General features: G+C 58.0%; 3 protein-coding genes across 7 annotated transcripts in view; 1 reads left to right on the top strand and 2 right to left on the bottom strand.

The window, feature by feature from the left end:
• The window catches only part of ACACB (acetyl-CoA carboxylase beta), a 130,506-nt gene extending 125,534 nt beyond the window's left edge, over nt 1–4,972 (bottom strand). The window contains exon 1 of the mRNA XM_051835875.2: nt 4,800–4,972. The gene's annotated coding sequence lies outside the window, so the exon portion shown is untranslated. The remainder of the gene's footprint in view (nt 1–4,799) is intronic.
• Nucleotides 4,973–9,272: 4,300 nt separating this feature from the next.
• UNG (uracil DNA glycosylase) lies at nt 9,273–18,723 on the bottom strand. The gene is made up of 7 exons (XM_002723177.5): nt 18,493–18,723; nt 17,690–17,896; nt 17,091–17,186; nt 15,048–15,145; nt 14,343–14,431; nt 13,671–13,849; nt 9,273–10,300 (listed from the first exon to the last, which is right to left on the bottom strand). The coding sequence occupies exons 1-7, from the start codon at nt 18,622–18,624 to the stop codon at nt 10,160–10,162; spliced, it is 942 nt and encodes a 313-aa protein (XP_002723223.1). The 5' UTR covers nt 18,625–18,723; the 3' UTR covers nt 9,273–10,159.
• Nucleotides 17,528–24,214, top strand: ALKBH2 (alkB homolog 2, alpha-ketoglutarate dependent dioxygenase). Of its 5 annotated transcripts, none has more exons than XM_008251355.4 (4): nt 17,528–17,698; nt 21,030–21,412; nt 22,863–23,139; nt 23,890–24,214. In XM_008251355.4, exons 2-4 carry the CDS (start codon nt 21,139–21,141, stop codon nt 24,194–24,196), a joined length of 858 nt encoding a protein of 285 aa, XP_008249577.3. In that variant the 5' UTR covers nt 17,528–17,698; nt 21,030–21,138; the 3' UTR covers nt 24,197–24,214. The 5 variants fall into 5 exon arrangements, with proteins under 5 accessions (XP_008249577.3, XP_069922117.1, XP_008249576.3 ...); XM_070066016.1 differs by having other exon boundaries at nt 17,535–17,698; nt 22,941–23,139; XM_008251354.4 differs by lacking the exon at nt 17,528–17,698 and adding an exon at nt 18,791–19,090.
• The last annotated feature ends 42 nt before the right edge of the window (nt 24,215–24,256 follow it).

The raw sequence follows: 24,256 nt of genomic DNA, 5'->3' as shown, positions 1-24,256 counted from the left end.
CTGGATTCAATTCCCAGCTCTGGCTCCTGACTCTAGTCCCCGCTGAGGCAGGTGATGGCTTGGGCCCCTGCACCCAAGTCGGGTCTCTGCCGCCCACGTGGGAGACCTGGATTGAGTTCCAGGTTGTGGGACTTGGGGACCGAGCAGCTGATAGGAGCTGTTCCTCCGTCGATTGATCGATCGATCAATCGATATAGATAGATAGATAGATAGATAGATAGATAGATAAACTGCATACTGGGGCAGGCATTTGGCAAAGCAATGAAGACACTGCTCGGGACCCCCGCGTCCCATAGCGAGGATGTACGGTATAGGTAGGCATTATGCAAATACCACACCATTCACACATGGGGTGTGAGCATCTGGGAATGTGTGTGCCTCTGGGGCTTCCTGGAGCCCACCCTTCATGAATTCTGGGGGGGCGACAGTCCTGTATTAAGGAATTACCACTGCCGCTGGCTTTATGATGTAGCAGTAAGCCGCCACCTGCAACACCAGCATCCCCTGTGGGTGCTGGTTCAAGTCCCAGCTGTTCCACTTCTGATCCAGCTTCCTGCTAATGGCCTGGGAAAGCAGCAGAAATTGGCCCAAGTGTTTGGGGCCCTGCACCCACATGGGAGACCTGGATGAAGCTCTTGGCTCCTGGCTTCGGATCCGCGTAGCTCCGGCTGTAGCGGCCATTTAGGGGGGTGAACCAACAGAAGGAAGACCTTTCTCTCTGTTTCTCTCTCTCTCTCACTGTCTAACTCTGTCAAATAAAAAAAAAGGAATCATTATTAATTGTGTGTGCTTTATATAATTATAAAATTTTTAAAAAATTTCCCATCTCTCTTATGGATGTGTATTATTGGGTGAAATGGTACAATATTTGCCCTGTGATTTGCTCGAAAATGCCCCCAGGGAACAGACCGAATTCCTGACACGTATGCTGATGTACTCACGGTAAAGACACAGACGCCTGCAATACATGCAGCACATGCAAAATTCAGACAGAAAGGCGGACACGCGAGAGGACAGGCACAATGCGATGGCAGTGGGAGGACTGATGTGGTGGCTGCCTGGGCTCCTGCTGTCAAAATCCCTTCACACACATGTGTGCACACATGCACACGTGTGCACACATACCTGGCCTCACATGCGTGTGCACACACACCTGGCTTCACACACGTGTGTGCACTCACACACACACCTGGAGCCCTGTACGAGAGCTCCAGCCTGTCTCTTATCCATCCCACAATGATGCAAGAAAATGAGGAAGACCCAAAAAGATACTGATGCCCCCAGGAGGCAGCTGTGGGCTCTCCGTCCAGAGAAGGTCTCCACTTGCTGAGAAAGAAGCTTCTGCGGCCAAAGCCCAGCGTTTGCACAGGGAAGGCTCTGGGAAGTCCTGCTGTAAAAGCCTGGATCCCCCAGGGGCTGCCAGCTTTTGCCAAATGCATCGGCCCCACAATGCTATTGCCACGATTCCGTGGGAGAGGGCTGCAGAGTGGGAAAGTCGGACCAGCACCATGGCCTGGAGGCTTAAACAGCCGCCTGTGATGTGGATATCCCGTGAGTGCCGTTCAAATCCCAGCTGCTCCTCTTCCGATCCAGCTCCCTGCTAATGTGCCTGGGAAGGCAGTGGAGGATGGCCCCAGTGGTTGGGCTTCTGCACACATGTGAGAGACCTGGAAGAAGCTCCTGGCTTCAGATTGATCAAACTCTGGCCCTTAGGGAGTGAACCAGCAGAAAGACGCTCGCGCTCTCTCTCTCCCTCTCTCTCCATTTCAAAAATAAGGCCGCTGGGAAGTGGCATATTTCTGATTGATTAGCCCCAGAGCCCACCATGGGTTTACTTCTAAGTGGAAAGGAGTGTCCTCACCACCACTCCTGCTCATGGCTCCGTGTGATTGGAAAGGTGCGCGACCCTGGCTAAGCAAGGCACCTGCGCCGGCACCGGAGGCTCGGGTGTGCCACTGACCCTGGCAGTGGAGGTCAGGGCTTTGCTGTGTGCTGTGTGCCTGGCTGGGCCCATCGGGATTCTCTGAACCCTGGGCTGCAGACCCGGGGGCTGGGTGAACGCGTCTCTCCTGGGACGGGAGCAGAGCCTTGGCAGAGCCCAGCAGTAAGCACTTGCTACCAAGCACCCAGCAGTCGCCCCACCCTGCCCAGCCTGGACTCTGCAGCACAAGCAACCCCCGGGTCCTAGAATGGACAGCTCAGGGCCTGTCTTCCTGGAGAATCACCTTCCTCTGGAGCAGTAAGTTTGTTGCCGCCACTGCCACCTGTTGAACAGGATGTCAAACGCGCATGCGCCCATCAGATCAAAGGCGCCTAAGCGTGCACGGGGCCTCCCGGGGTCCCATGAACTCTCTTCTAAAGCCGGGCGCCCACAGAACTAGGAATCCTGAAGCTTCTCCCAAGATAAGGCTTGGGGGAAGTCTCCATGTCAAAAGATGACGCTTGTTTATCCAGGACCATGGAGCAGCCAGGTCCAAAGGTGATCAAAGGCGGAGGAAGTTCACACAACAGCTGTCCTCACACACGGCCTGCCTTCCCAGCGCACCCCAAAGCCGCAGACGGCGGGAACCAGGCCGACCTGCAGCTCTGATCCTGGGACTAGGGGCTGGCTGGGTCCCCCCACCGGGCACTTGGGGAAGTCAGGCAAGGCACTGCTAGAAGAAAAATGCAACTTAGGAAACGCGATCATCGCCCTGCAGTTTTAATTTTATGTCCTAAGTCCTGGGAATTCCCCTGCGCTCTGGGCCAACAGAGATGGTTGTTTCTCCCCCTACCTACAAGGAAGCCCATTTGTCTTTTTTTTTTTTTTTTTTTTTAAGATGTATTTATTTGAAAGACAGAGTTAGACACACACACAGAGGAAGAGACAGAGAAGTGTTCCATCCGCTGGTTCACTCCCCGAATGGCCACAACGGCCAGAGCTATGCCCATCTGAAGCCAGGAGCTTGGAGTTTCCTCCAGGTCTCCCACATGGGTGCAGGGGCCCAAGGACTTGGGCCATCCAGCACTGCTTTTCCAGGCGTAACAGCAGGGAGCTGGATCGGAAGTGGAGCAGCAGGGACTAAGGGTGCCAGTGTGGCAGGCCACAACACTGGTCCCAGGAAGCCCATTTGTTAGTAATTATGGTGATTGACAGGAGGGATGGGTTGAGTGCCAGGTGAGCACAGGCCTGGAGTTTATGCCCACTCAACTGATGGACACAACAGGTGCTCCGCTCTTACTAAGGCTTAAAATTTTAAGGGGGCCGGCGCCGCGGCTCACTAGGCTAATCCTCCACCTTGCGGCGCTGGCACACCAGGTTCTAGTCCCGGTTGGGGTGCCAGAGTCTGTCCCGGTTGCCCCTCTTCCAGGCCAGCTCTCTGCTGTGGCCAGGGAGTGCAGTGGAGGATGGCCCAAGTCCTTGGGCCCTGCTCCCTGTGGGAGACCAGGATAAGTACCTGGCTCCTGCCATTGGATCAGCTGGCCACAGCGGCCATTGGAGGGTGAACCAACGGCGAAGGAGGACCTTTCTCTCTCTCTCTCTCACTGTCCACTCTGCCTGTCAAAAATAAATAAATAAATAAAAATTAAGGGGCTGGCGCTGTGGTACAGTAGGTTAATTCTCTGCCTGTGGCGCCGGCTTTCCATATGGGCACCGGCTCTAGTCTCGGCTGTCCTCTTCCCATTCAGCTCTCTGCTGTGGCCTGGGAAAGCAGTGGAAGATGGACCAAGTGCTTGGGCTCCTGCACCCATGTGGGAGACCTGGAAGAAGCTCCTGGCTCCTGGATTTGGATTGGCGCAGCTCTGGCTGTTGCAGCCATTTGAGAAGTGAACCAGTGGACGGAAGACCTTTCTGTCTCTCCCTCTCACTGTCTGTAACTCTATCTCTCAAATAAATAAAATCTTTAAAAAAAATTTAAAGGGTGCCAACGCTGTTGCATAGTGGGTAACACTGCCACCAGCAACACAGGCATCCGATATGGGCTCCTGGCTCCTGGCTTTGGCCTGGCCCAGCCCCAGCTGTTGTGGTCATTTGGGGGGTGAACCGGAGGATGGAGGATCTCTGTCTTGCCACCCTCCGGTAACTCTGCCTTTCAAATAAACTAAATAAATATTAAAAAAAAATTTGGGGGGCCAGCGTTTTGGCAAAGTGGGTTGGGCACTGCCTGTGACACTGGCATCCCGTATGGGTGCCAGTTCAAGACCCAGCTGCTCCATTTCTGACCCAGCTCCCTGCTATTACAGCACCTGGGGAAGCAGAAGACGGCCCGAGTGTTTGGGCCCCCGCACCCACGTGGGAGACCTGGATGCAGCTCCTGGCTTCCTCTTGCCCAGCCTCGGCCATTGCAGCCGTTTGGGGAGTGAACCAGCGGGTAGGAGACCTCTCTCTCTTTAACTCTGCCTTTCCAATTCATTTCCAATGAAAAAGAATAAAAGTCTTTAAAGACAGAAAGGAAACCGTGTCTCCTAGCAGGAAAGACCCACTGGCTGCAAGCGCCTCGCTCAGAGCCTGCCTGTTAAACACACAGCAACAGTTGAGAAGAGACAGTTGTCAGAAACAAGACTTTCTGACGACGGGAGCTACGGGAGCAAAACAAGAAAACCACAGAGCTGCCTGCACGTGAACTGCCGTGGAGAAAGCGGGCGCTGTGCTGGGGCGTCCCTCTGCGCCCTGAAGCCCAGCAGGAAGGCAGCTCCCCGGGAAACCCCAAGTGTTGGCTCTTGCACGGCGCCGGCTCCTGCTAGCAGCTCATTTCTGCTCCCGGGGGACGCGCTGGCTAGCTTTCCCGAAGGACCCCGCGGAGGGCGGGCTGACTTACCCCTTGGCGCCTCGGTCCTCCTTCCCCATGTCCTCTCCACTGTGTGTTCAGGGTTACATTTTCTAAGTTCCGTGTTTGCCGAGCCCTGGAATCCACCCCTGCCCGCTGTGGCTGGCTGTTGTGAGTTTAAATGTCACTTTCAGATTAACCGGCCCCAGCTGTTTAAAAATATCCCCGGATCGCTTAACCTTCAAGGCCCCGGACAGCACAGTGGCCGGGCCGAGGCGAAGCGATCCCAAGGCCTGCCATCTCTCAGCCCCCTCACCTGCTTCGGTTCCAGATTCTTTGATAGCTAAGCCACCTAAAGCATCCTCTGAAGTCCAGGGGACACGGCCATTTGGGCCGCCTGTGCCATGCTGAAAACGAACTGCCCCCAGGTTGCCGGGCGTCAAGAGCAACCACAAGGCCTGAACGGGGAAGGCCACCCCTGCTGTCCCGTCCACCAGAGCCCCCCGGGAAAAAGCGCCACTGCATGGAAAGTGTCCCATTCCTTGTGACTTGGAGGGAAAACAGAAACGAACCCAAAGGCCCTGTTTTCATCCCGAGGTGGCTGGCTCTCGCTAGGGCCGAGCGGAGCGAATTCAGCACACGCTGCCGTTACAGAATGTTCCCTAACGGGGAGGGCTGGAGGCATGTGGGACAAAGGTCATCTCCTGGTCTCTGGTCCCTACGGAACTGGCGAGGCCAGCAGGTGGCAGGGAAGCACAGTGCTCAGACAGAAGGGAGGGGGGACTGCAGGGTTCTTAGCAGGGGCTCTGTGGCTCCCACTGCCCTGGGCGCATCTCCCAGTAAAGAAAAGCCCTCGAGTACTGGACTTCCAGGGATCTTCACCACCGGATTCAGAGGCAGGAAGTGGACTTCTTTTGTCTGTGTGTCCTGTTGAAGCCTTGGTGTCACCAGCTATAACTGGCAACAGTGTCAGGGACAGAGTATGTTAGGTAGGAAGTCAGAAATGCAGCCTGTGTGTGTGTGTGTTAGACCTGAAGACCAGCACCTACTGCAGAAGCCCCAGGAGCCCAGCACTTGCACTTCAAAGTCCTGCCCAGACCATGATAACCTCCCAGGTGGTCCCAGCCCTTCCCCCAAGGGAAGCTCCCAGAATTCTCTCTCAGGACCAAATGGGTTCCTGACCTGATAACTTGGGGCGATAAAACCTTCCCAGCTGCCCCTCTACTCTGCCCGGTGCCAGCAAATCTGGGCAGGAATTTGCTAATTTTCACCCAACAAACCCTTCCACCAGGACTCCCCATCCTTTGTCCTGGAGGAGAGGGAGAGGTGGGTAAACAGACTCCCTTAAAAACCTAGGGAGTCCAGGGCCGGTGCCGTGGCTCTTCTGCCTAGCGGCGCCAGCACACCGGGTTCTAGTCCCAGTCAGGGCGCCGGATTCTGTCCCGGTTGCCCCTCTTCCAGGCCAGCTCTCTGCTGTGGCCCGGGAGTGCAGTGGAGGATGGCCCAGGTGCTTGGGCCCTGAACCCACATGGGAGACCAAGAGAAGCACCTCGCTCCTGCCATCGGATCAGTGCGGTGCGCCGGCCGCAGCGGCCATTGGAGGGTGAACCAACGGCAAAGGAAGACTTTTCTCTCTGTCTCTCTCTCTCACTGTCCACTCTGCCTGTCAAAAAAAAAAAAAAAAAAAAAAGAAAAAAAAAGGGGGGGGGGGGAGTCCAAACGAAGTCCCTGCCCACCTGGCCTGGCCAGGTGCATTCTCTCCATTCAACCATGTAACCTCGCTCTCCCCCAGCCTGGGCACTCTCTGTCCCTTCCCCAATAAAGTCTTATCACTACGCTCTCCTGTCTCTCAGGCCTTAATTACTTCTTGCCTGAAGACAAGAACCTGGCGTCTTCTATGGCCTTTTCTCCAGTGACAGTCTCAAAGTTCTCAGAAAAATACAACTAAAACATCGGATGTATGTGGGTGTCTTCAAAAGCTTCGTGGAAAATATATCTTAGGAGAAAGATGATGCATAGATTTCAGTTTTTTTTTTTTTTTTCAGCAAAACCGATGTATTTTTTAATTCTATTTTTCCACAACCTCTTGAAGTTGCCTCGTACCTACGTCAGGCCTGCAAACGCCGCCTGGGAGCCATATGATCGCCTCGACCACGGCCTCTAGGACCGCTCCCGGGCTGTGCATGGACAGCTTCCTTCCGGAGTGGCTCGCAGGCTCCCTGGGAGGAGGCAACACTCAAACCACGTTTCTGGGGAGGGTCTTCTGTGACTCAAAGACCATTAGCAGGGAGCTGGATCGCAAGTGGGGCAGAATAGGGGGTGCCATATGGTGTCACCAGGACTCAAACCGGCGCCCATACGGGATGCCAGCGCCACAAGCAGAGGCTTAACCTACTGCATGCGCCACAGTGCTGGTCCCACCCACTACATACACACGAAGACGAGAACTCCAGTACCACAGTTCTCCCTTAACACTGTCTCTTTAAGATGTGGGTGTTTTCTAGAATTCATACGGATGACTTGAAACCGAAGTTATTCATAAACTCTCCACCAAACATGAGAACATTCACAGAAGCATATATTTATTCAGTGGTATCTGAGCTTCACAAAGTCTTACGTAAAGTTACTTGCCTAAGCAAAGCCGCCTCTGCACCCACCTTCAAGGTCCACGGGAAGCCACTCACACACATGCCCTACTGTGGCTCCTCCACCCCAGTCCAGCTGAGTCGTTTATACCAGAAACAAACTGAAGCGGAACGTGAATGCGACAGGGGAGGATGCATGATCTGTCGACGCATGCTAGTCTGTTAAACACACGTGCACACAGGTCACAGTCCCTAACCTTGCCCCCACTGGACTCAGATCAAAACTGACACTTCGACACAATTATTTGGCAACTCATGGTTCCCAGTACATTTGCATAATAACTGATTTTGTCTACCCAATTCTGAGAGCCCTCAGCGGATCCTTTTTTACTTGCTGGGGGGTGAACAGTAATCATTTCTGGCTGGGGTCTCATATGCTCCCAGGCTGGGCCACGTGGAACTGTTCATACACAGCACAGGACGGGGGTGGGGCAGCTCCTCTACACGAACTGCTCTGTCTTCTTGAATCTGCGGGCTCACTCCCTAAATGCTGACAAGGGCTGAGGCTGGGAACAATCCAGGCCTCCCACACCAGGCAGGATCCCACGTCCTTGGGCCATCACTGCTGCTTGCCAGCAGGAAGCTAGGGTCAGGAGCTGGAGCTGGGGACTAGATCCAGGCACGTGGAGTGGGATGCGGGCAACATAACCACTAGGCTACACCCCCCTCCGAGTGGTTTTCACATTTGTTAAATGCTCGGAGGTAAGAGTCCAAAGATTTCACAAAACACAAACATCACGGCAATTCAAATAAAGTTTTATTGGAACGCAGCCCCACATTCATTCACATTGTGCCCTGGGTGCTTTCTCAACAGTTGAGTGGTTCCTGCAGTCCTGACGTGTCCGACCCGTGAGTCCGAGACTGCCAGAGCAGCCCTTTGGTCCAGCGGTTACGTCGACCGGGACGGCCACATCCCCATCAGGAGTGCCTGGTTCTCTCCCAGCCTCTTGCTAATGCACGTCCCGGGAGGCAGCAGACAATGGCTCAAGTACTTGGGTCCCTGCCACCCACACGGGTGACCCAGATGGAGTTCTTGGCTTATGCCTTCTGCCTGGCCCAGCCCTGGCCACTGTAGGCACTTGGGGAGTAGTAAGCCAGTGAGTGAATAGATATTTCTTTCAAATAGAATGAAAATTTAAAAAAAAGTTAGACTACGAATGCCTGTTACTACTTCTAAAAGTTTAACATCTATTTTTAGAGAATCATTTGTTTTCTGAATTCCCTATGGCAACTTGGGCTTCTTGTTCCCTCCCTACTCAGCAGAGCTCTGTGGTGTCCAAAGCTAACCAGGGCCTTGGTCTTGAGGCACAGGAAGTCGAGCTGCAGCTTGCAATGCCCCCATGACATCAGCTATCCCGGGACCGGTTCAAATTCTGTCTGCTCTGCTTCTGACCCAGGTGCTTATTAGTGCACCTGAGAAAGCAACAGAAGAGGGGCCGAGTACTTGTCACCCACGTGGGAGGCCTGGGGGAGCTCCTGGATCCTGGCTGTTGTATTTGGAGACTAAACCAGTGGATGCAAGTTATCTGTCTTTCCCTGTCATTTTGCCTCTCAAGTAAACATAGAATAATCTAAGGTGAGGTCCCCACATCCCTGACCTGTTAGCAAGGTAGCTGCTGGTCTGAACGTCAGTAGCAAGTTCCTGCAGGCGTGTTTTTGCCGGTCGGAGCTGTACTCTTTGGGGCGCAGCAGCCTGACCCCACTCGGGCTGCCCACAGCACTGGGTCGGGTGCAGCTCCAGCCTCCTCTCTCCTATCAGGCCAGGTATGGAAGGCTAACAAGGGCGTGGCTGTTGCCAAGGGGACCAGGGTGGGGGGAGGGGACGGGTGCTCCCTCCAAGCACAAGGGTGGCCCACGGACACTGAAGGACGCTAGGCACAGAGCAAAAAGTTCAATAACCTTTTATTAGCAAACCTGTGCAGGCTAACTCGCTCACCCAGCTCAAAACAGCATCGCTAACAAGATCAGGCATGGAGGCGCACACTCAGTAAAGACCATCTCTTTATAAAAGGATTGAAAAATATCTCTGCTTAAGCATATTTGTTAAAAAAACAAACAAACAAACAAAAAAAACAAACTCCAGTGTTACAGAAAAAATATCCCAGTGACTTCAGTCCATAAAAAAACAGCACGTGGCAGTCACTGCTGCCTTAAACTCCACGGCAGGAAAACGGGAGAAAACTCACCCCTTCTGGTAAAAAACCAACACAACCCCTCACCCCACTTCCTCCTCCCGGTTCAACTCCCACCACCCCTTCTAGACAGTCGAGGTAACGGGAGAAACCAAGAGACACCACCTGAGCAATCAGGAAACAGCCCATTTCTGAGCCAGACTTCTAGAAACTGCAAAGCATCCTCAAACTTGGAGAGGACGAGGGCTCCTTCAAAGACCCGGGGACAGTGTGCCTGGCGGAGACCAGGATGCCTTTAGAAGCAAACATGCAGCACCTGCACCTGCCAGGTGGACAGCAGCAGCAGCAGGCACCGGGCCACCAGAAAAGCGCACGTGGCCCGCCGTCCCCACCCGGGGCGGGGAGAGAGCCGAGGAAGCAAGTACCTCTGGGGGAACTGCACGTCTCCCCCAAGGCCACCTCTGCCTTGGTTCAGGCTCTCGTCTGGTCTTGTCTGGAGGGGTCACGTGCAGAGACAGGGGTCAGAGGGCAGCCCCGCACACAGTACTTAGCAATGGGGAGCTTTGCAATGCCACGTGGTCGCGGGCGAGCACTGTCGGCAGCAGCTGCCCGGAGCCCACGCCTTCAGTCCCGGTCACAGCTTCGTCCAGTCGATGGGCTTCTTGCCAGACTTCCGCAGCAGCTCATTGGTTTTAGAAAAATGCCTGCAGCCAAAGAAGCCTCTGTACACCGACAAGGGGGAGGGGTGGGCCGTCTGCAGGACGTGGTGCCGCTTCTGGAAAAGACAAGAGGGCAGGTTTGGGGCCTTCAGAGACGGCTGTGCACCCTAAGGCAGGGGCACAGTTCCCCGACTCTGGCTGGACTCCAGGCCTCTTGCTTGTTCACCTAAAGCACCCACCTACCTGTGAAGCTCTCCGCACACGGAGGCCGGGGTCAGCCTTCCGTTTGGCGTGAGCTATGCCATTCTCAAGGGCCAGGCCCTTCCCATCGTGCAGTTCCCCCGCAGACTGCACTTGCTAACAGGCGCCGGGACGCGGGACGCTCCCTGCACTGCCTCTACCAGCCCAAGCCACATGCAAGCCCAGTGTCTGGAGCCACGCACACCCGTGTCCTCAGGTTCTTAGCTGCAGAATACCACGAAGCCACTAGAACGTGGCCTGACCAACACACCGATTTGGGACGCCTCCCGTTTATCAAGCGGGGGTAAAATAACAATCCACCAGCATTTATTTTCCTGGAAAAGTCTCCAAGACACTATTCATAGAATTCCTTTCAGGAACAGCAGCGATGGAAGACAGACTCTATACTCTGTACTGGAGTTACTTCTCCACAAAGACGGAACCCAAGGGGACTTCCAAACGTTCGTGGGGTTAAGAGAGTTTATTAAACTTTCAATTCTGTCTTCCCACGTGTTCACTGAGGCACCCCTGTACTCTTGATTTTTGGGGTCACTTGTAGCTATCTGTGTATGGAGGCTGTGGCCATTTTTGTCTTCCCTTTTTCTGTATTTCAATAGGAACTGCTCATCATCGCCTTTCAAAACATCCCTGCATTCAGGTCTCTGTCTGGGAGGCAGCGTATTCTGATCGACACAGCAGAGCCTGAGCCGGATGGCCTGGGCTCAAGTCCCAGTCCCACCCCAGCCGCTGTGTAGGCGGGGGAAGCGGCTGCAGGCGACACCACACTGCCGTATGCAGCTACGGAATGTGTCTCCAGCTTACCAAGTCCCCGCGGAAGGGCCAAGTGAGCAGCCCCGGTCCCTGTAAGCGTTAGCTCTGCTGACCGCAAGCCAGGCAGTGCTCCTGGGAGCCCTAACGACCTCCTTGCTCTGGGCAGAGGGCCCAGCTGTGCAAGCAAAGATGGAAGCGGGTCCAGGGAGAAGTGAGAGGCTTGCTCAGCTTGGCACTCGGGGCGCACAGAGAGGTGTTCTGGTGGGGGCAGGCTGGGGCCGACCCTGCCGCCTCTCGGGGAGGCATCAGTTGACTACCTGAGGGCCTAACGCAGGGCAAAGGCATAGTCAGGAAAGGGTGGGCTTGACAGGAGAGGACAAAGAATGTGGGATGAAGGACTGATGGCGTGTGGGGTGGGGAGCACAGGCTGAGTGAGCAGTGTCCAGGACGCCCGGATGCACGGTGTCAGCTGCACGGCCTGCAAGTGTGGAGGAGCAGCGTCTCATGGGGTGGAGGAGGAGACGGGGTTTCAGTTTGGAAGCTGCTGGATGGGATGTGCTCTTCAGACCCAGTAACAGGCACGGTGTGGATCTCTGCTTAGGACCAAGAGGCACAGGGCTGGAGACAGCACCCTGCCTTCTTTGTAAGATTTATTTGAAAGGCAAAGCTACAGAGAGACAGAGAGATCTTCCAACTGCTGGTTCACGCCCCAAACGGCCAGCACTTGAGGCTGGGTCAAACTGAAGCAGGAGCCAGGAACTTCTTCTGGGTCTCCCATGTGGGTGCAGGGGCCCATGCATTTGGGCCATCCTCCACTGCTTTCCAGGTGCATTAGCAGGGAGCTGGATCGGAAGTAGAGCAGCCGGGACTTGAACCACTGCCCATATGGGAAGCAGGCACTGCAGGCAGCACTCAACTCACTACACCACAATGCCAGCCCAGCACCCCACTTTCATCATCACGCTGCGTCTACAGTTTTTTTTTTTTTTTTTTTGGACAGGCAGAGTGGACAGCAAGAGAGACAGAGAGAAAGGTCTTCCTTTTTCCATTGGTTCACCCCGCAATGGCCGCTGTGGCCGGTGCACCACGCTGATCCGAAGCCAGGAGCCAGGTGCTTCTCCTGGTCTCTCATGTGGGTGCAGGGCCCAAGCACCTGGGCCATCCTCCACTGCTTTCCTGGGCCATAGCAGAGAGCTGGCCTGGAAGAAGAGCAACCGGACAGAATCTGGCGCCCCGAACGGGACTAGAACCCAGCTTTTAGGCTAAATCACGTAGACCACGAATGACAACCAACGCTGTGAGAGCTACGTGGCCGGAACCTTCCGGAGACAGGGAGATCAGAAATCACCCTTGTGCACACTCTTACCATCTTAATACCAGGCCCTAGCAGCTCCTGCGAGGTTAGTGCCCCAGACAGCTGCGGTCCTACCCTCAGAGCCTCTGGAGGGGTCAGCATGGAAAGTGTTCAGCTTGGTGCCATGTGGGATATGGGGAGGGGACCGTGTGCCCACAGCCGACACACCAGTGCCGTCCTACTGATGCGGGAAGCCGGTTTATCTCAGCTAAGACCCCTCGCCACTTACCGCAGCCTTTGCTCCAACCCTCCTCACCCACGTCCCTCCCTGCTGCCTGAGCGAACCCCGGGGCCCCGTCATGGCTCATCGATCCTGCGGGCCTGGAGAGCTGCTGCTCACCGGGGGGCAGAGCTGAGGGCGGATGAGGGCACGAGGGAAAGGACAGCCTCCGGGGCCAGTCCCGGGCGTCTGGGCGCAGCAGCCAGGTGTACAGGTGCGTCAGCAGTGACTGGGGAAGAACGAAGAGGCGACAGGGGGCAGGGCACGGTGGGACGGCTGGGCGGGTGGTGGCGCTGGGCCTTCCGTCAGAGCTCAGGCGGGGGGACCCTCTGTGCTGATGGCTGATTACTAACCCCAGGGGCCACAACCTAGCCAGCTGCCTTCCCGCCTGTCACTGGTCTAAACTCTACTGTCAATGGGAAACCCAGTTCTAGTTCTGACAGCCCTAAGAGGGAACAGAACTCATTCTAGAACATGAGCTTTCCAGGGCTACAGAGCAGGGACTCCTGGAAGACTCTGAACCCTCTAAAGTGTTAAAAACAGGGGCTGGTGTCGTAGTGTGGCGGGCTGAGCTGTGACACTGGCTCAACTGCTCCACTTCCGATCCAGCTCCCTGTTAATGTGCCTGGGAAAGCAGCAGAAGACGGCCCAAGCACGTGGGTCCTGGTACCCACGTGGGAGACCTGGATGGAGTGCCAAGCTCCTGGCTTTGGCCTGGCCCAGTCCTGACCATTGCAGCCATTTGGGGAGTGAGCCAGCAGTTGGAAGATCTCTGTCTCCCCCACCCCCATCACCCTGTAACTCTGCTTTCAAATAAATAAATTTTTTAAACAGTCCATAGAAGCCACACTATGCAAGCCTCAGAGACATGTAGCAAGTGTTAGCACAGGACAAGACATACCCGGTCGATGGCGCTGCCCTTCCTCTGAGCGTAGGAGCCCCAGAGCAGGAAGACGAGGCCACTGGAGTTGTGGTTCAGCCAGGACACGACCGCGTCGGTGAACTGCTCCCAGCCCCGGTCCTTATGGGAAGTGGGCTGGTGGGCGCGGACGGTGAGCACGGCGTTGAGCAGCAGCACGCCTACGGACACACAGCGGGGACGCAGGTCAGCGGTGGGCTCAGCCGCAGCAGCTGCCCCCAACAACGGGGCCGAACACACAGGAGTGAGGGGGGACTCCACACGGCTGAGGGAGCCCAGGGGTGCCCGCAGGGCGAGGGGGCGACAGGGCATTGTCTTCTCATCCCTGCCTTTGGCATCCCCCAGTCTGCTGTGGTAAACACGGGTCACATCCTCATCAGAATCAACTTGAAAAATACCCTAAGTGAGCTGCAGTGGCCCCAGGAGATTACAGAGAGCCAAACGGAACTAAAGCGTCCATGCTCTGCTCCTGGAGCGTGACGTTGTCATTATGACCAGGAAGGCAGAAGGAAATACCATGTATTCACTGGCTGCACGGCAAACAGCTCCACGCCCCGACTTCCGACAGAGAAATTCGCCAACGTACAAGCGAGCGCGCCAACCCGCAGGACAGCTGTGGCTGGCAGCGTGGTACGGCCACGGCCGGGGCTTTACCTTGCTTGGCCCACCCGGAGAGATCGCCATGGCCAGGATGAACGAAGCCTTCTATGTCTGTGGACAGCTCTTTGTAAATGTTTTCCAAACTGAAAGCAAGCCGGAAGAAAACAGGAGAAGCCTTGAGCGGTCAGTGTTTCCCAAGGGACAGGTGAAAGGCTCGGAGGCGGGGCCTCCGGAGCCAGCCCTGGACTGACAATGGAACACGCCACCCCGGTGACCCAGATCAGCACCTGTGGGCGTCCCGCTGGCTCCATCAGCCAGACCCCCACTGCCCGTGCCTGAGGAACAGCAAGACTTTGGAAGACCAAGTTCATCAGCCGCCTCCTCAAGGAAGCGGACGGCTTTTCATTTTTATTTTAAATATAAGGGAGCTTCAAAAAGTTCATGGAAAATGGAATTAAAAGATCGTGCCGACTTTCCATGACCCCGTTGAGGTCCCCTTACACCAGGCACGTGCACACATATAATCAGCCTCACACACGAAACCCTTCAAAGCAGTGGACCGTAACCAGTGGTGGCCGTGTCCCCCCACCGCCACTGGACGTCTCACAGTGCGCAGAACGACCCAGCCGCCCACGCACGTCAACAGCGCCCAGATTGAGAAATCCTGCTCCGGAGGCAAGTGGCAGTCTCCCACAGTCGCACCTGGCTCTTGCGAGCACACGCGCACAGGCAACCACGACTGGACTGGCGCCAGCGTACCTGGGTGGAGGCGGGACAGGTCTCTGGACGCTGAAGCAGAGCCCGTGCGCTTGACTGGGTCCATGATATGGATCCTGTCCCAGGATGACAACTTTCACCTGTGAACACCAAGCACAAGGAACCAACGACACTGCTGTGCAGGCCGCACCACACCGGGCTGACCTGCGATAGCCTGCGCAAGGGCCCAGTGAGAAGGGGAGCCTGAGGACCCCACCCCAAGGGGTAGTGAGTGATGCTCCGCTAAGTCCATGACCAAAGGGTCCTTCGCTCCGCCATCCTGACACGCTGCCCCACCTCCTTCCCGACGAGTGTTTAATAAAAACAAGCTGGGGTACCCAGGGTCAAGCCACCACGCGTGAGACTGGCACTGGGGTGCCTGTTGGAGTCCTGGCTGCTCTGCTTCCAATCCAGCTCCCTGCTAATGCACACGGGAGGCAGCTGATGTTAGCCCAACACCTGCGTCCCTGCCACCCAGGTGGGGGGCCAGCATGGACACCTGGGCTCCCGGCTTTGGCTTGGCCACTGCAGCTACTTGGGGAGTGAACCATCGATAGAAGACCTGTTGCTCTGCCCTTCAGATAAATTTAACTGGGCTTACTCAATGAGTTACATTTGGCATTTCCCCTGTCGCACACCTGGTCCAGAGTCCCCGGTCACTGGGCCCCAGCACCAAACTCCTGCACTGAGCACCTGGGACAGACACCCTGCCACCAAGGCTCTTACTCGCGTGGAACTGGCGCATCCCTAGTGGGGTCGCAGGCCCAAGGATGTGTGCATTTTAAATCTATGCAGAGCCACGCCCAGGGGCTCCTTGGTGAGTCTTAGTGATCCGGATACCCCACCCCACAAACGGCACAAGATGAAGAGCTGTTGAGGTCACAGGCGCTGGGAGTGGGTGGTCAGACGCAGGTCCCCAGTGTGCGTGCTGGGACTCAGGGCGGCCTGTCTTGCCCTGCCCTGCCCACGGCTTCACTCCCCGCTCCGCTGCTTTCCCCAGGATCTGCCTCCACGCGGACTTCTGCTCAAAACCCAGCTGTAGATGTCCCCGTGACCTGGGGGCTTCTGTGGCTCCCGCTGTGGCCTGCATGTCTGGACGGGGACACTCAGGCTGGGGGCCTCGGTCACGGGGGAGGGAGCATTTTGGGAGTCACCTAACCCCTCGGTCCTCTCTGTGCTCATCTGCCATGAAGCCCGGCTGGCCCAGGCAACCCCAAAATTATTTGAGAGGCAGGAGAGACATAGACAGGTTTTTCTATCTACTGGTTCACTGCCCAGATGCCTGCAACAGACAGGGCTGGGCCAGGCTGAAGTCGGGAGCCAAGAGCTCCATCTTGGTCTCCCACACGGGTGTCAGGGACCCAAGCACTTGAGCCATCACCTGCTGCCTCCCAGCATGCACATCAACAGGGCGCAGGAATGGGAGCAGAGTCAGGGCGCAAACCCAGGCACACTGCGGGGTGCTGCACCGAACGCCTACCCCGAGACGCACAGGCCTCCGTGTGTATAATGATCATTAATAGCCACAACGTGGCATAAAGGACAAACTGGTACTGAATTACCAAGACTCAATAAAAAAAAGAAAATTCTCAGAACTACAGAGCTATATACAAAGCTTTTGGTCTCCACTGAAAACTGAAATCCCTAAAGCCCTCCAGGGTGAGGGGAGGCGGCCTGTGTGGGAGGAGCTACAGGAAGCAATGTCCCAGGCCCTGGGCAACAGGCTTCCAGGAGGGGCTGCAGTAGGTGGAGCCAGTTGGTTTTCAGAACCCAGAACCAAGGAGCAAGGCCACCTTGCCCAACCCAGGGGGCGTGGCCACACAGCAGGGGGGCGTGGCCACAAGGCAGGAGGGCAGTTGGTGCTCACTTCTCAGGCCCAGGACTGAACCCGCGGACACAGGTCTATTTCCTCCACAGGGCAAAGGTTAAGAAGAGTAAGCCACAGCGTTAGTGTCTCTACTTAATTCTGGACCCCGACTCAACTCCAGAGCCCCCAGTGACAAAACAGCCCAGGACTCCCTCCCCTGCTAAGCAGCCTGTACTCACGTCTCGTATATCACACATCTGGGTCCATGTGAAGACCTGGTGTGGGGGCGGATAAACTGTGTGATGCTTTCTTTCTTCCGCAACAAATCCCATGAGCTTAGGTAAAGATAAAGCAGAGTTACAATCAGATCGGCACCGGCAGCCAGAGAAGTCAGAGGGAAAGCGTCTAACGCAAGCTTCGGGAAGGCTCCTCTGGCTCTTGGCCACGACCTACGTGCAAACTCCTTAAATAAACAGCAGCAGCCGCTGCTCCCCCCAGGCCCCTCTACCCCCTCCCCTACCCCCAGGCCTTGATTTCCTGACCCGCCAACTCCCCTCTCCTTTGTAAAGAGGCCAGTTCCGGCCAGCAGGTGCTTTTACTACACCAAGCTTTCCCGGCGAACAGACTAACTCAGTGGCTGACCAGGAAGTGACGTCACACCGTCCAAACGTCTTCCCTGAACCCAGCCGGAGTGCGCGGATTCCAAACAGCCTAGCCTTGTTGTACCCCGTCTTCAAGGAGCGAATTAAGTGCCCGCGCCGGCGAATCATCTAGGAGACGTGGACTTGGCCGGCCAGGCTATCAGGACGGGGAAAGGCCCCGCGGCGGGCACGCTCACCTTGATAAAGTACGGCTTCCCGAACTCCCCGCAGAGGTGCTTCTTCCAGCTCTCCCCAAAGCCCACGGGCACGTTGCGGGCCGCGAGCCGCAGCAAGGCCGCGGCCTTGTTCCTCTGGATGCGGACCAGCTGCTCGGGGCTGAGCGGCGACGAGGGCGGAGTGCCGGGCTCGTCCTTCCCGGCCCGGGCCTTCTTGGCGGGGCTGGCCTGCAAGGGGTGCCCGGGATGGCGGGTCACGGGCTGCAGCCGCCCCTTCCAGAGCGCCCGCAGCTCCCGGTGCAAACCCAGCGGCCATCGGCCCAAGATGCCCATGAGCGGCGCACACGCTTGCAAAACCAGCGCCCAGGACTGAGCCTGCCCCGCGAAACCGGGGTGTTCGGTGCTAAAGCCGGACCGGGAGAGCGGCCAGGAGGGATTCGCGGGGCTCGGGGGCCTGCATCCCTGCGCCCCGCCCAGCCGGACCCGCCATAGGCGTCCCCACGCGGCCTTTTCGCGGCAAAAATCTCCCCTGCCCCCGGGTCCCGCCTCCTTCCTCTTTTGATTGGACAAGCGGGGCGCCCAGGGCGTGCCCGCGACGCGCCCATTGGCTTAGTGGGCCTAGAGACACGTCCTCATTGGCCAGCCTCTAAGCATGGCGGCCGATGGAGTACCGAGGCGGCTGTTTTGAACACGTGGAGAGTGTTTTGAACCGGGGGCCCGGGTTTACCGACGTAGCGGGGCGCTCCCGCACCCCCTCGGCCACACGGGGCTCTCAGCTGCCTCCCCCTCCCCGGCCCCCGCGCCCAGCCCCCGCCGCGCCTCACCTCCGCATCTCTGCTCTCCTCAGTCGCGGCCGCCACGCCGGTCCCCGGGGCGGCCGGCTCGGGGCTGCGGGTGTGTCGCTTGCCGGCGGGGCTCGGGGAGAAGAAGGAGTAGAGGGTCTTTTGGCCGATCATCCCGAAGCCGACAAGGCAGCGAACGCGCACCGCCCGGGGACCCGCTAGGCTGGCTACTGCAGCGACCTCCTAAAATTGGCGCCAAAGGCCCGCGCATGCTCCGAGCGGGGGGCTCGGCGGGGGCGGGGTGGTCGGAGGGCTCAGTGCGCATGTGCGGGAGGGGCCGAGGCGCCAGGTGTGCGGGGTGAGGGGTGGGAGTGGCGCCGGCTGTAGGGTCCGGGCGCCCGCCCCTGCCTCCTGCGGCTCCCTCCTTGGGGCCTGAGTGAGCCTCGGGCGCGGTTGGCCGGGCTGTCGGTCATCCCTTGTCCGCAGCCTGTTTTCTAGGGCCTGGAGCCCACCCTGCGGGCCTGCGGGACCCTCCCCCGCCCCACACACCTGCGGGGTCTGGGCGCCATCTCTTTGTAGTGGAAATCCCGACCCTTTGGAAATGTAAATTGCGAGTCTAAACATTTCCTGCGGTTTCCAGGTAGGCTTAGAATAAAACTCTAGCTTGTAGAAAAGCTGGTTTCCTAGGGGGTTGGGCGGGGTGGGGGTGGGGGTGTCGGGCCCCTGAGACCCGGGCCTGGAAATGGGTGCATTCAGGACTTGTTTATTTGCGAAGCAGAGTTGAGAGAGAGAGAGAGAAGGAGGGAGGGAGGGAGGGAGAGAGGTCTTCCATCCGCTGGTTCACTCCCCAAATGGCCATAATGTCTGGAGCTGCGCCGATCTGAAGCCGGGAGCCAGGAGCTTCTTCTGGGTCTCCCACATGGGTGCTGGGGCCTAAGGACTTGTGCCTTCTTCTACTGCTTTCCCAGGCCATAGCAGAGAGCTGGATCGGAAGTGGAGCAGCCAGGACTTGAACCGGATGCTGGCGCTGCAGGCAGAGAGGCCCAACCCAGCGCGCCACAGCGCCGGCCCCTGGAGGTGTATTTTAACCTTTTTATTTTGATTTACTTGAAAGGCAGAGAGCGAGGGAGCAAGCTTCCTTCCACTGGTTCACTCCCACATTTCTGCAACAGCCGTGGCTGGGCCAGGCCCAAGTCAGGGGCCTGGAGCTCCATCACGGTGTCCTACATGGATGGCGGGGGCCCAGACACTTGGGTTAAGAGTCCCAGGCGCTTTAGTGGAGAGCTGGATCAGAAGCAGAGTAGCTGGGATTTGAACCGGGCTCCGGTTCCGACCTCGCCACAATGCCAGCCCCCATTATTTGATTTATTTGAAAGGCGGGTGAGAGAGAGCTCCCACCCACTGGTTCACTCCCCAAATTCCCACCGGGGTCGTGGCGGGGCTGGGCCTCCCTGCAGGGACCCGAGTCCTGGAGCAGACACCGTCTGCCTCCCGCTGAGTGCAGGTTCCCGGGAAGCTGAGCCGGGAGATGCGGTAGTCGTCACACCTGCCCCAGAACCTAAGGCTTGGAGCGCGGCAGCACTTCCCGCAGTCCTCCCGTGCAGTCTTCTGGGAGGCAGCGCACGCCCGGGGGAGCCCACCCCGCATCCGGACGCGAGGACGCCCGCAGTAGCGGAGTGAGCCTTGGTGAGCCCGATCGCGGCCCTGCTCGCCGGGCGCCGCCAGGGGGCGCCAGGAGGCCGCCCGCCGCGCGTTCTGCGCTCCCAGCGGGCCCCGCTTGGACGCGGAAGCAGAGCTGCGGCCCGGGGCGAGCCTACGTCCCGCCGGCGGGGCCCCTGCTCGGGCGTTTACGGGGCGCCGGGCTGCTCGGCGCCGCGCCGGGTCCACGCACGCACGCGCGCCGGTGCTCATTCTCGGGCTCAGAAGCCGGAGTGCGCATGACCGTGTTTAATGGTTTGTGTATTTAGCTCTTGTCTCCTCCTGCGCTGTGCTGTTTTAACGCTGCGTGGACCGGACACACGGACAGAGAGACCCTGCTTCTCTGGGTGTCAGGCTCCCCAGCTGTAAAATGAGGGTCTGGGGCAGGGCTGGGGGGCAGGGGCCAAGAAGCTGCCCAGGACAGCAGCATCCGACCTGCGGGGGCCTGGGCTCCAGCCCCAGCTCAGCTCCTGACTCCGGCTCCCTGCTAAGGTGCACCCTGGGAGGCAGCCGCGGTGGCTCCAGTACCTGGGTCCCCGCGCCTCCGCCCCCCGTGGGAGACCGGGATGAGCTCCTGGCTGAGACCTGGCTGTTGCGGCCCTGTGGGGAGTGAACCAGCAGGAGTGGGGGCTCTCCCTCACAAATGTTGATTTTTTTTTTTTTTTTTTTTTTTTTTGGTAATATAAGGGTTTGGATCAGAGATTCTAAATTTGACTATGGCATGTGACTTCCCAGGCGGAGTTTGTTACCAGGTCAGGTGCCTGGGCGCGAGCGCACCCCTAGGGGGTGCTGCAGGCCAGCTGTCAGCATAGCCAGGGTGAGAGACCCTGGACTAGGTGGTCCCCGCTGTCCATCTTCAAGGCGCTCTGCTTCCTTCCCAGGACGTGGTTTTTATACACTAACACGGAAGCGGGAGGAGGGAGGCTGGCAGAGTGACCCCTCCTGGGAACACAGTTTTGCATCGAGGACAGAGCCTGAGCAGTCCCTCGGATGGACAGATTCCTGGTGAAGGGGTCTCCAGGCAGCCTTCCAGGGGAGGGGAAGGAGGAGACCCGAGACAAGCCGGCTGCGGCGGATGGGGACGGGGAGCCCAGCAGCAAGAGGCCCCGGCGAGAGGCCGGCGGGAGCGGGGCCCACCCGGCAGACCCCAGCTGGCAGCACATTCGGGCCGAGGGGCTGGACTGCGATTACACCGTCCTGTTTGGCAAAACCGAGGCCGACGAGATTCTCCAGGAGTTGGAGAGAGAAGTGGAGTACTTTACAGGTAAGCAGAGGGGTGTGTGTGTGTGTGTGTGTGTGTGCGCGCACACGCCTGTGTGTGGACAGATTGGAACTTGGAAGCCCTGCGGGAGGGAGGGGTTTGCAGTTGTCACACGCTCCCTGCACGTGGTGGGGGGACAGTGCTGGGGATGCCACCTGGAATAGGACAGGCAGGCCTGTCCACTGGGAGCCCCACCTGGAGGCGGGAAGCGCACAGAAGCCTGAGACCAGCTGACTCAGAACACTAGGCCCTTTCAGACGGCTCCTGGGAGATGGAGTTAGGCGTTGGCTTAACTGCAAAAATAACTGAAACTCACGGACACGAAGGGTCTTGAAGATGTTCCTGGAAAATGTGCATTATGAAAAAACTACATGGATTTCAGAAATGGTTTGCACAAAAATAAATTTTTTAATAAGATTTTCATTTATTTGTGAGGTAGAGTTACAGAGAGTGAGAGAGAGAGACAGAGAGAAAGGTCTTCCTTCCATTGGTTCACTCCCCAAAGGCTGCAATGGCCGGAGCTGGGCTGATCCGAAGCCAGGAGCCAGGAGCTTCTCCTGTGTCTCCCATGTGGGTGCAGGGGCCCCTCCACTGCTTTCCCAGGCCACAGCAGAGAGCTGGACTGGAAGAGGAGCAGCCGGGACTAGAACCAGCGCCCATATGGGATGCTGGCGCCACAGGCAGATGATTAACCTACTGCACCATGGTGCCGGCCCCCACAAAAATAAATTTCTAATGCTATTTCCCATGAACCTTCTGAAATACTCTAGCAGCTAGGGGTGCAGCCTGCAGAGAGAGAGAGAGAGAGAGAGAGAGAGAGAGGATTTTCCATCCGCTGGTTTACTCCCCAGATGCTCACAACAGTCAGGTCTGGGGAAGTCCAAAGCCAAGAGCCAGGAACCCCGTCTGGGTCTCCCACACAGGTGGCAGGAATTCCTGGCTCCTAGCTCCGGCTGAGCCCCGCTCCAGCCATTGTGACCCCTGGGGAGTGAACCAGCAGATGGAAGATCTCTGTTTCTCCCTCCCTGTCACTCTGCCTTTCGAGTCAGTCAGTCTTCAGGTAGTGGGCTTTACCTGCTGCATATTGGGCGCAGCCGCAGGAAGCTGGCTCGGAGGTGTGGACTAGCCAGCGGTCTGCTTCCCTGGGCTCAGCGCCGAGCCCACCACAGTGAGGGCAATGAAATGGCACAGCCTGACCCCCGGTGATGGCCGCCTTGCTGACAGTCCCCGGTGGACGGGGCACCGAGTGGCAGGAGACAGGGGGCGCGTGTGTCTGTGTCCGAAGGCCTCCGTGTTCTTAGGAAGCCACCAGAATTCAATCACAGAGGCCCCAGTCTGAGGGCTCCCCCAAGGCCCGCCCTCTTAGCTGCCCCAGTCCGGGTGGGCGGGGCACCAGGTTACCCTGCAGGACACCGGGAAGTGGCACTGTATTTCCTCTCGTCTGGACACCCAGGGAGCAAGTGTGCAGCACTCACCTGCCTGGATTTCTGGGCTTGCGGCAGACAAGAAGGGCTCCGTTGCGTCCACACAGGTGCGCTGGCCAGGGTCCAGGTGTTCGGGAAGTGGCACAGCGTGCCCAGGAAGCAGGCGACCTACGGTGACGCAGGGCTGACGTACACGTTCTCGGGCCTCACGCTGTCACCACGGCCCTGGATCCCCGTGCTGGAGCGTGTCCGGGACCGCGTGTCTGGAGCGACAGGACACACCTTCAACTTCGTGCTCATCAACAGGTGATGCCCCTTGTTTCCTGTCCCTTCCCAAGGGGAGCCTTGGGGACCCCAGCACGCTGCCTCCATTCATAGGGTGGGTGATTCTCCAGGGCCCCAGGAGTGCGGTGCACCAGCAGAGCCGGGCTACGCGGGGCTGCCAGGCAACATTGCAGGCAGCGCCGAATGTCCTGGGAACCGCAGGCTCATCTGACTGCGAGTGGCTGCCAGCCAGGGCTTTGGGTCTAGGGCACGGTTTTTCCGGTGGCCCCACGCCTGACATTTGGGGCTGGGTAACCCTTGGGTGTGGGGGGCCCGCCTGCTGTGGGGCAGACGGCCTGGCCTGTACCCGCCAATGCTGCTGGCACGCACGCACACCCTAGTACATCCTAGCAACCGGAAATGTCTCCTGGGTGCAGAGCCAGCCTGGTTGAGAACCCTGGGAGGAGGCGGAGGGAGGGGTAGCTGCTAACTACAGGGCAGTGCCTGTGGGTGTGGGGGAAGCTGTGGGTGTGCCTGGCGCTCGGGATCTGCGTTTTCTCCCATGCATCCGTGTGACAGTGGTTTACGGGGGAACGGACACAGCAATGCGGGACAGGAGCTTGGCTTCCTTCCTTGTGTCTTCAAGATGAGATCACAGAGGGGAACACGGTGGAGCTGCGTGGGGCCCAGCTGCTGTGGGCCCCAGCCGAGGGTGGCAGACCCCGCCGCCCGTGGGGAGAAGGAGGTGTGGCCGGGCCGAGTCTCCGAGCCGTGCCTGTCTCCTGGCTACAGGTACAAGGACGGCCATGACCACATCGGGGAGCACCGGGACGACGAAAGGGAACTGGCCCCCGGCATCCCCATTGCCTCCGTCTCCTTTGGGGCCTGCAGGGACTTCCTCTTCCGCCACAAGGACTCCCGGGGCAGGAGCCCGGCCCGGCGCGTGGCGGGGGTGCGGCTGCAGCTGGCCCACGGGAGCCTGCTGGTGATGAAGCCCCCCACCAACACACACTGGTACCATAGCCTTCCCGTCCGCAAGAAGGTGCTGGCTCCGCGGGTCAATCTGACGTTCCGGAGAATTGTGCCTGCTAAGAAATAAAAGGGGTCTTAACAGTCACTTCTCGCTCTGCTTCTCTTCTCTCGAGGGAGCAGCATTGCT

Source organism: Oryctolagus cuniculus, chromosome 21 (assembly GCF_964237555.1).
Source record: "Oryctolagus cuniculus chromosome 21, mOryCun1.1, whole genome shotgun sequence".
NCBI lineage: Eukaryota > Metazoa > Chordata > Mammalia > Lagomorpha > Leporidae > Oryctolagus > Oryctolagus cuniculus.
Note: the sequence above shows the minus strand (reverse complement) of the source record. Positions and strands in the feature narration are given on the sequence as shown.